An 11,200-nucleotide genomic window follows, 5' to 3' on the forward strand; every position below is an offset into this window, starting at 1 on the left:
CTATTAGTGGCTGAGGGGAGATTGGATGGAGGAGACTGCCACTTTTCTTTTCTTGTAGCTTAGAAAAGGATAAGTAATCCTCCCTCTCAGCACAACCACAAAAAAAGTAACAATGGTTAATAAAACTTTGGGAAAATGCAGCCCCTCCCTGGTAATCGGAGAAAGGCAAATTCTGACCACAGGGAGAAGGGGCCACTTTTGACCTCGGGAATTAGCAAAGACAAAAATGAGTGACAGGGCCTGGTGTGGTGGGGGGTGGGAGGTTGGTAAGCCGGTCCACTTCTGCAGCGCTGCCGGTGGGAGGGGGAAAGTGGGGACCAGAGATGGGGGATGACATAATCCTCACGTGATCAGGAGCTGACGTGAACCGAAGTCCTTATATTCCCGGGCTTCTTTCTCCTCTGGGTACCAGCTCCTTACTGCCCTGCAGACAAGCGTGCCGTGCGTGCTTGTGGCCAAGGGAAGGAAGAGGTAAATTCCTTAAATCCCAGCAGGTTGGAGTGAAGGAACCACTGGACCCCTGAGTCAGTAGTGGGTGAATCTAATGACTGGAATAGGTCCAGGCTTGCTTTCCCAAAACCGCTGCAAAATCGTCGGAGATAATTGTATCTTTTGCAGGGGGGAGCAAGGGGGTAGGTCGAAATCTTTTGAGAGACACCTAGAGATTTAGTGATAGCTTTGAAATAATCGGATTCTCTCACCCTGGCATGCTTTCTTTTTATCCTTCTCCTCGTCTTTCTCCAATTTTGTTAAGAGAAAATTTTAGGCCTGGGGTATGGGTTGGTGTGTGGAGAAAGGCTGAAATCCCGGGATGGAGACAACAGAAATTTAGAGATTATTTGAAAATAGTTCACCTCACTCAATGCCGGCCTGTGGTGGTGGGGTGGGGCGCGGGACGGGGCGAAGGAGGGAGACGCGGGCCTTGCAAGGCCCAGGCCTGAGGGTGAGGAGTGGGGAGTGGAAACGGAAATCCTGAAGGAAAGGATACAAACAGGAAGGAGGGGCCAGGAGGTAGAAATCCGGGGGGCGATGACAGTGATGATGAGAATCCCAGGTTCAAAATAATAACGTCTGTCTTGTCTCTGGAGCTGGTTGATCCACAGATAGCTCCTTCCTCCCCGCCCCTTCCTTTTTGTTTGCAGGTCCCAGGGTCTGTGTTCACAGACATCTGGGGGAAAGAAAAAGAGCAGGAAACTACCCCGCACAGGTCAGTATAAGAGAGGCACTTAGACTGAGATCTCTGAGGATAGGAGTCGGGAAGGGCAAAAGCTAGGCGAAATTTGCGGCTTCGCAGTCCATCTCCTTTTCTGCTCCTCCTCTCCCGCCCATTGGAGAGGCCATTAGCCTTGTCTGCTGGGGAAATGGTGGGTTCCTGAGGTGGGAGGGGAGAAAAGGGGGAGATGAGAGGGTGGAGGGAGCTGCCGCAGACTTATGAGGTCTGGACCTGTGGGGCAGAGATGGGAAAGTGTCTTGCCTCAGAGAGAAACTGACAATCGTGATTCAAAAGTAACGAAGCAATTTGTCTCTACATTTTCTCCCTAGAGTTAAGCAGGAAACAACAACATCATGCAAAAACCCTGCAAAGAGAACGAAGGAAAGCCAAAGTGCCGCGTGCCAAAGAGGGAGGAAGAACGCCCCTATGGAGAATTTGAACGCCAGCAAACAGAAGGGAATTTTAGACAGAGGCTGCTTCAGTCTCTCGAAGAATTTAAAGAGGACATAGACTATAGGCATTTTAAAAATGAAGAAATGACAAGGGAGGGAGATGAGATGGAAAGGTGTTTGGAAGAGATAAGGGGTCTGAGAAAGAAATTTAGAGCTCTGCATTCTAACCATAGGCATTCTCGGGACCGTCCTTATCCCATTTAATTAATTTCTCTGACAATTCAATTATTTTCTGTTATTAATGTTGCCACTGCTTTCTGTTTGTCTGCACTTTCTTGATAAATATTTGCTATCGTTTTACTCCAGTCATTCGATGTTGCTGAGATTTACGTATGACTCTTGTCAACATCTCATCTTTTGACCCAATCTTATTCATTTAATAAGAGGTCTCATTCATTTGCATGGAAAAATGCTCATTGTATATTGCAAAGTGAAAATAACGAGTTGCAAAACAGTGTATACATATATGTGTGTATATATGTACACTTTATTTGTACATTTCTATGTGACATAATGCAAAGGAAAGTGTCTGATTTTATTATACACCAAAGGTTAACAGTGAATCTCTGTGTGATCTTTTTTTTTCTTTTTGCCTATCTGCATCTTCTCACTTGCCAAAAAATGAATATATGTTTATGTGTGTATATTACTTGTGTCACAAAAAACCCTAAAGCAGACACAGTAAAAGAACTTTTCAATCGCCTTTGGAAGGCAATGAAACACTTAATAAACTCTCAATAACAGAAGCGTAAAAATGAAATGTAAACCTCTAATTACCTCTGGATATCTTAGCCAGAGGAATAAACTGGTAATTATTACAGATACACACGTTTAAGACTCAGTCTTTTCATAGGGAAAATATTTGCCTCACAGGGCTGCTGTGGGGAGGAAATGAGGCAGTAACCAGCTGTGCTCATGGGATCTTCTTCCCCACTGTGCATACAGAACCCCAACCCACTATAGAATACACCAATAACTTCAGAGAGGGCCTGGCATGATTCAATTTGTACTCCGGAACAAGTCCAGTAGGCAGAGGTGGGGGCTTCCCTATCAGTCCTCTGTTATTGAGCCCTGTCTCCTCCCCTGGGTCCTGCTACGCCTGCCCAACACTGCTGCCTCTTCTGCTGGGCCCTGTGCTCTCTGCTGGCCCCACTGCTGCTGATGCACTGCAGTCATTGAGGGCCAAAACCCAACAGAGTTCCCTGGAGTCATCAGTGGGTTGAACTCTGATTCTTGTCATCTAAAGCTTCCTGTGCTTTATAGTGACATTTAACACAGGTGGGACTTCTCTAGGGTTGCTTGGGCCACAATGTCTTTCAGAGCCCTTAGTAAAACAGTCCCATCTGTTTGCAATCACAAGCCCCTTCCTCTCCATAGGAGTCAGATGTGATGAGTCCACTTGGGATTTGGACTAGGGTATAAATTTAAGTCAAAGGCATCATGCTGTATTCAGAGTTGCTGCTCTAAGTCTAAGGAATGAGGCTTTGTCCTCTTGTAATCTCTTCCTGAAGGCTCCTGGCAGGCCTGACTTACTGTGTTCAGAATAGTCTTGGGAGATGTGTAAATTGCACAATGTGATATAGGAAACAAATCTAAAACCAAATCCCTGCTTTTCATTTTTTCTCCCCGGAAACACGCAAAAATGCTTCATAAGACTAAGATGTGTGTGTGGTGTGTGTGTGTGTGTATACATGCACATAAATGTATATGTGCATACACATATGTAAATATATATGTGCATATACATGTATAAATATATATGTGCATATACATATATAAATATATATGTGCATATACATATATAAATATATATGCTTTGTAAGACATGTATACTAATACATATATATTAAGCTTAATATATATGCTTTGTAAGACTAATATATAAGCATATATATAGTCTTAATATATACTAGTATATATAATATTTAAATGTCTATATTACATATTTTATATAAGTATATATAATATATAAATGTCTATATTACATATATAAGTATACATAATATATAAATATATTACATATTATATATAAGTATATTACATATTATATATAAGTATATATATTAATATATAGCCTTAATATACATTAGTATATATATTAGTCTTACAAAGCATATATATGTAAATGTATAGAAATGTAAGCATTATTTCTAAACAGGATTTTTTGCATTTTGCATCTCAAAGTAAAGACGACATCATATTTTTTCATTATACTTCTATTAATCTATTAATCTTATTAACATACAGTGGGTATTTAATAAATGTGTACTTAGTTGGAATTATAGTGCCCAGTTTTACTTCTGATTACATTAAGTTGGCAATAACTCCTCTAGAAACTATGTTTTTAAAAGGAGCCCAGTAAGAAAGGGATTATTCCCCAAATTCACTCTATAAAATTATTCATATGTTAAATAGCTGGCCCCTCTCAAAAAGTCATCTCTTTACATTATAATCATCTGGAGTCTTTCTAAAATGCAAAATTCTAGCCAGGCATGCTGGTGCACACCTGTAGTCCCAGCTACTGGGGAGGCTGAGGCAGAAGGATCACTTGAGCCCAGGAGTTTGAGGCTGTAGTGTGCAATGATCATGCCTGTGAATAGCCACTGCATTTCAGCCTGGGCAACACAGCAACACCTCATCTCTTAAAAAAAAATGTAAAATTCTAACACATATCTCTCCATATACACACATACACGTGCAAACACACTGAGATAAAATCTCTGTGCATTTGGCCCTGGAATCTCCATTTTGGGATTCCCATGAAATCATGGTCTCCACTACTTCCTGATAAACATCATAGACCTTGTTTCATCTGGGCTGTACAGAGGGAGTCTTCTTATAATCAAAGACCATACTGGTTAATAATTGATAATTAGGGGCTCCTAAAAAGTAAAATGGGGGTATCATACCCTAAAAATTCTGCAGAGGACATAAGTAGGGTACCCATATAAATAGGGTACCCAAATAAATCTATTTGGAGAATAAACATTATTTAGCTTTACTAGGAGGCAATAAGACAATTCTAAAAAGAAACAATAAAAATGACAAGATATTGCTACCAAATAGGCAAACAAATGCTTACTTATGAAAATTTTATTGCAGATATAGGCATTTTCATACTGAATGAGAGAGTAAATAATGGCATCCATTTTTGTGCTTCTATTCACAATAAGTTGAAATGCTATTTTTCATATTCTACGACCTAACTTCTAGTGCTTTGAATTTGTCCTAAGAAAGTAATCATAGTTATGAGTAAATGTTTACCTATATGCATATTTGCTTAAGGCTTTTGCGTATTTGCAAAAAAAATTAACCTAAGAATTGAGCGTTATGGACCATTCAATCAGAAGAAAAATGAACATAGATTCCTACTCCCCGCATACACAAAAATGTATCCAAAGTGGATTAAATAAAAAAGTCTGAGAAACAAAAATGAAATAGCACAATAAAAATCAAGAAAATAATTTTTACAATCTCTTGATAGTGATTATCTTCCTAAGCAAAAAGAAACCCGAAGGTTATAAAGGAAAAAATATAAAAGGTACAAGGACAAGAAATAGCCTGAGAAGAAATATTTGTAATACCACGACAGATAATGGGAAAATATCCCTAATATCCCAATAACTTTTAGAAATGGAAAAGAAAAAGATAAACCAGTAAAATATGTGCAGACTATACAACCTAGCACTTCCATTACATTGAATTACTGTAGAGATATATTTACAGATACGCACGGGAAAGCAAAAATGATGTTTACTGTGGCATTGTTTGTAAGAGCCAAAATATTAAAAACAGACTAAGGTATCAATCGGAAAATAGTCAAACAAACTGTGGTTCATCTATACCAAGAAAAACTACACAATAGTTAAAAAGAATGACATTCGTATATTGAAGCATCTCCAGGAATATTGCTGAATAAAGGCAATAAAACAGTTGATTCTCTATAACCTTTAGTGAAAATGCAAAACAGAGATATATAAATTTCTGAATGGATATCCATCGAACTGGTAAGTATTTAATTGTAAAGAAGAGATCCAAACTGGAGGTGTGTTTAAATCAGTATATTAGGATGGACTAGACTATGCTTAGTTAATTTTTTTAAAATGCAAAATCTGTATTTTAAAAACAGTTGATTATTCTTTCATGTCATAATTTCAGTGAGGGTTATTGTCTCTCATGCATGGCTCTGTTCTATTGCTTTTTTGGGTATCTAACCTGCATTTGTCCTGTAGTCTGGTATTCCAGACAGCATACATGGTTTCCAAAGTTACCAGAAGGATAGCAGAAGGATCACCTGGGGTTGTTTATAAGCCTTAGAAGTGTCTTATGTTACATTCTATAGCTGCAACATATGTGCAAGGGAGGCTAGAAAATGTAAAAGAACACATACTTTTTGATCAAGCAACCTTACTTTCAGGCATCTAATCTGTAAAAAGAAAAGTATGTGTACAAGCATGTTCATTGCAGGCAGCATTGCTTTTAGGGGCAAAACATACAAATAATTTCATGTTAATTAATGAGGAATTGATTGAATAATTTAAGGTACATTTATATTATAGAAGGTAGATTCATTTGCATATGTATTTACTGACCTCTGCCAAGTCTTACAAGACTTCCAAGCTGAAATAAAGGGATACAAGATATGTAAGCCAAAGTCATATGAAAAAATAAAGAACAACAGTAAGGTAGCTACACAGGAAAATATAAAAGCAAGTAGTGTGGCATATATGGCTTATAACTCCTCTTTTTTTCCTATATGATTTAAAAGACAAATGCATAAAACAATAATTATAAAACTATGTTAATATGCACACTTGGTAAAAATATATTATTTGTAACAATAACAACATAAAGGGGGGATGGAGCTATAAAAAATAGAGTTCTTGTGTTGAAAATAAATTGGTATTGTTATATAAAAGAAAAATGTGCTACGAAGTTAAGATGTTAATTGTGTTCCCCAGGGGAACCAATAAAGAAAAAAATTTTTAAATATGCAAAAAAGAAATAACAGAATCAAACAAGTACACAAGAAAAAAATTCAATTAACCACAGAAAAGTGCAGTAATGGGGAATTGAACCAAAAAGGTATAGATACATAGAAAACAAATAGCAAAAAGGCAGAAGTAAATCCTTCTCTGTCAGTAATTACTTTAAGTGTAAATGAATTAATGTTTTAAAAGTACCCAGGATTTGTTTTAATCAAATATGGTAAGATATACTGACACAAAAATGACTGTCATGAAGAAAGACTTTTTATAATCACAGATACCTAGAAACAGAAAGCGTACCATGACACACAGGGCCGCATGAGGAAGCACCAGAGTCAATAATGGGCAGAGCAAGTGAAGAAAAAAAAATGAGGGCAAGAGGCTTTATTGCTTTTTTGTTTTGTTTTGCTTTTGTGTGTGTGTGTGTGTGTGTGTGTGTGTCTGAAAAAACAAGTGTGGCAGCATAGGTAGGTTTGGAATTGGCTAATTCGAACCAGTTCAATGGCTCAGGGATAAAAGGCTGTTTCTAGCTGTCTGTTACCTGGCCCTATTGTGATTAGTGCTGATAATTAGTGTGATATTAGTAAGAGCCTGATAAAGGAGATATTTGGTGGTATGGGTTCTGGATTGGTTGGTTTGCAAGTGAAAGGGGTGCTCACAGCTCAGTTGTTTGCTATAGCTAGGAATTAGCTAACCCTGGGAGGAGCAGTCCCTTTAGGGTCAACAAGTCCCAGATATCACAGTTATCAAATACAGAAACTAGAAAACGTGGTTATTAGAACTAAACTCTCCAATTAGAAGGCAGATAGGCAGAATAGATTTTGAAAAAGCATGATCCAACTCTACACTGTCTAAAGCCGACTCTTTTTAGATTCAAAGACCAAATTGTTCGACAGTGAAAGAATGAGAAAAGATATTCCATGTAAATAATAACCAAAAGAGAACTGAAGTGGCTATGCTAATACCAGGCAAAATGGACTTTAAATAAAAATTGTTATAGAGATAAAGAAGAACATTATACATTGATAAAGTGTCAATCCATCAAGAGGATATTATAATTTTAAGCATATATGTGCCTAATAACAGAGCCCCAAATTACACGAAACAAAAACTGACAAATTGAAAGGAGGAATGGATGCTTATACAATAATAGTTGGAAATTTCAATATCTTATTCTCTTTTTTATGCTTTTTTTCTTGCTTCAAGTGGGGTTAGATTGATATCCCATTCTCAACAACAGAACAACTAGATAGACATTCAATAAGGAAATAGAGGACTTGAACAACACTATAAACCAACTAGTCCTAACAGGCATATATAAAACGTCCCACCTAATGACAGAAAAATACACATTCTTCTTAAGGGCAGATGGAACATTATCTAGGATATAGACCATATTGAAGCCACAAAACAAAATTCAATACATTTAAACACAATAAAATCACACAAGGCATTTTCTCCAACCAAAGTGGAATGAAACATGAAGTCAATAACAGACAGAAAACTGGAATTCCACATATGTGAATGGCTCAAAGAAGAAATTGTAAGAGTAGAAAATACTCTGAGATGACGTAAAATTGAAACACAACTTATCAAAACTTATAGGATGTAGCAAAGGCAATGCTCAGAAGGAAATTTATAGCTTTAAACACTTGTATTTAAAAAGCATAAAGATTCCAAGTCAGCAACCTAACTTTACATCTAAACGAACTAGAAAAAAGGGGGAAGCTACATATACAGCTATCAGAAGGAAAGAAATAGTAGAAATTAGAACAAAGATAAATAAAATAGAGGGAGTGACATCAGCAAGATGGCATTATAGAAAGCTCTCCTAACTTGCCAACAAATACACTGTTTCAGCAACAATTCACAAGTTTCCTTTGTGATAAATCAGAAGCTAATTGAAATGCTCCTGAACTCTGAGAGAATGCAAAACCAGACTCACATAAGTTGATAGGGAGATTTGGGACACCCTCTTTTAGATACCCTGCCCCCAGCTCAGTGTCATGTAGTCAGAAGGAAACCCCCTAACTTCCAGCTTCATCCAGGGGATAAAAAGGGTTGGTTCACATGTCTAGTATCCCTACTTTACTAAGGGGTTCCCCAGAGGACTGGCTCCTGTCTTGCCAGTCTTGGAGCTCTGATTGCTTCAGCATAGTCTAGATACCCAGGAAGGAAGAGAGGTGGTGGTTTGGGCTGGTGATTCCATTGATTCTCGCCCCTGCTAAGCACAAAACTAGCAGATGAAAACTTCCAGCTTTCAGCTTTCCCCTAGGGAGGGAAAGAGGCGACCAGCATATCCAGCACCCCAATTTCTCTGAAGCTGACCAAAGAAATAGCATTGTATTGCTAGGCCTGTAGCTCTGACAGGTCCAGCACAGTCCAGATGCCCAAAGGAGAATGAAACAGCAGCTTGGACTGAGAGACACCATTGATCCTCCCCCAATCCCACGGCTCAGCACAGAGTGAGAGAACAAAAACTACAGTTGTCTGTTTCCTCATGAGGAGGGAAAGAGTTAGAAGTCTCCAAAATCTCTGGCTGGGCAGATTGGTGAAGGTCTTCTCCTTCATGAGATCAGTCTGTGAAGACTGGGAGAGGTGCCTGCTTTGTCTAATGCTCAGACACCAATACAGTGAGTCAAAACAATTAGATTTTCCAGCGAAAACATATTGATAAATCTTCATAACCTTGTATTTTTTAACGAATTCTCAGAAATGATACCAAAACCATGATAAAGCGAAAAATAGATAAGTTGAACTTTATCAGAATTTAAAACTTTAGTGCATCACAGGAAACCATCAAGAAAGTGAATAGCCAACCTACAGGTTGGAAGAAAACATTTACAAATCATGTATCTGATAAGATAGGTATATTTATATACTTATTCAATTTATAAATTTATATATTCTAGTATCCGGTATACATAAAGAACTTCTACAACTCAACAGCAGAATACAATTTAAATATAAATAATGCAATTTAAAAATTGGCAAAGGATTTTTTTTCTATTTTTATTTTTTTTAGAGATAGGGTTTCGCCATGTTACCCAGGCTAGTCTTGAACTCCTTAGCTCAAGTGATCCACCCACCTCAGCCTCCCAAAGTGCTAGAATTACAGGCGTAAGTCATCGCACCTGGCCCCAAAATTGGCAAAGGATTTTAATAGACATGTGCACACACACACACACACACACACACACACACTCACAGGTAACTTTGATGGAATTTCAAGTGGTCCACAAACATCTCCAGTTGAGAACACCTGATCTAGATTAATCAATGTGGTCAGCAGGTGAGAGCTTCTTAAACACTGACCTAAGCCTGGCTGAGGGGCCCCCAGGGAGATGGACTGGCAGGCAGGAACACTGCAGCAAGGATAGGCACCTCCTAGGGCTCTAGAGATGTGGAATTCAGGGGTGAAAGGCTCAGCAGACTGTGCTCCACAAGTCAGGTGGGATAAAGTAGACAGGGTCCAAGACAGCTTCCACTTGAGCACTGTAAATAAGGGCAGAGAACAAGTGTGCCTAGGGTTTGTGTGTTGGCTGTGGGGAGGTGGGGCAGAGAGTGCAGAAGACCTTCCTTGGTAATTAAAGAAAAGGCAAACATCAGTCACAGAGTGGCGATACCACTTGTGGCCCCTTGGATTGAAAGATGGTTAAAAGGCCCAGTGAACTAGGGTAGGTTATATGTGAGGGGATGGTATGATACATGTTCCAGGCCAGGTGCATTCATTTTATTTTAAAAACCTGAAAACTTTTACTATGTATGTAGCCAAACACATTTTGTACTTAGTACAAACTTGGACAATTAAGGTAATGTCATGTCTCTACTGAAACAAATGATTTTCTTTAGAAAACATGTATTTTTTTCTTACCTTGAATGCTTGCTTTCATTAAATAAAAAAAAGCTTTATTAATTATTTTATTATCAGAATAAGAGAAGCTGGCAAGAAAATACTAAAACAAAAAACCTTACTTCAATTACACTCATCCCATCTCTACATCCTGCTCTGTATTAATTTCATGCATGTTCAAAGCACAGATGAAATGAATATCAGTGACTATTGAAAAAAGAAGTGGACTTAGGAGGTAGATGCTTTGGGAGCATAAGCAACAAAAAGAAAATTTGTCAGAGAAGATGTGTGAATGGCTGCTAACCCAAAGAAAAACTGTAGCCTCTCTTTGGTAACCAAAGAAAGGGAAATGAATGCCCCGGGGTGAAGGTGCCACTTCTGACCTCTCAGACTGCCAAAGGTAAAAATGTGTAATATGATGGAGAAGAATGAAATGAGAAGGTAGAGGTGGTGTGAGTGGAAATTGGTGTCTAGAGACCACATGGCCTGATATGGTTTGGCTGTGTCCTCACCCAAATCTCATCTTGAATTCCCATGTGTTAGTTTCTCCTATTCTGAGTTTATTGAACTTCTAGAAATACTCACATCTTTCAGTTGTAGTACACTTTTTATTTATTGTACTTTTCTTCTGAAGAATTTTTGTGTGGTTTGTTTTTATAATTTCTCTTTCTAATTTTGTTCACAGATTGTTTTC

At 38.2% G+C, this 11,200-nt stretch overlaps 1 protein-coding gene across 3 annotated transcripts; it reads left to right on the top strand.

The window, feature by feature from the left end:
• Positions 1 to 383: 383 nt before the first annotated feature.
• Positions 384 to 2,489, top strand: TCEAL7 (transcription elongation factor A like 7). Of its 3 annotated transcripts, none has more exons than XM_054472908.1 (3): positions 384 to 471; positions 1,143 to 1,207; positions 1,543 to 2,489. In XM_054472908.1, the coding sequence occupies exon 3, from the start codon at positions 1,567 to 1,569 to the stop codon at positions 1,867 to 1,869; it is 303 nt and encodes a 100-aa protein (XP_054328883.1). In that variant the 5' UTR covers positions 384 to 471; positions 1,143 to 1,207; positions 1,543 to 1,566; the 3' UTR covers positions 1,870 to 2,489. The 3 variants fall into 3 exon arrangements, with proteins under 3 accessions (XP_054328883.1, XP_054328886.1, XP_054328884.1); XM_054472909.2 differs by lacking the exon at positions 384 to 471 and adding an exon at positions 497 to 632; XM_054472911.1 differs by lacking the exon at positions 1,143 to 1,207 and having other exon boundaries at positions 410 to 471.
• The last annotated feature ends 8,711 nt before the right edge of the window (positions 2,490 to 11,200 follow it).

This window comes from Pongo pygmaeus, chromosome X, assembly GCF_028885625.2.
Source record: "Pongo pygmaeus isolate AG05252 chromosome X, NHGRI_mPonPyg2-v2.0_pri, whole genome shotgun sequence".
NCBI lineage: Eukaryota > Metazoa > Chordata > Mammalia > Primates > Hominidae > Pongo > Pongo pygmaeus.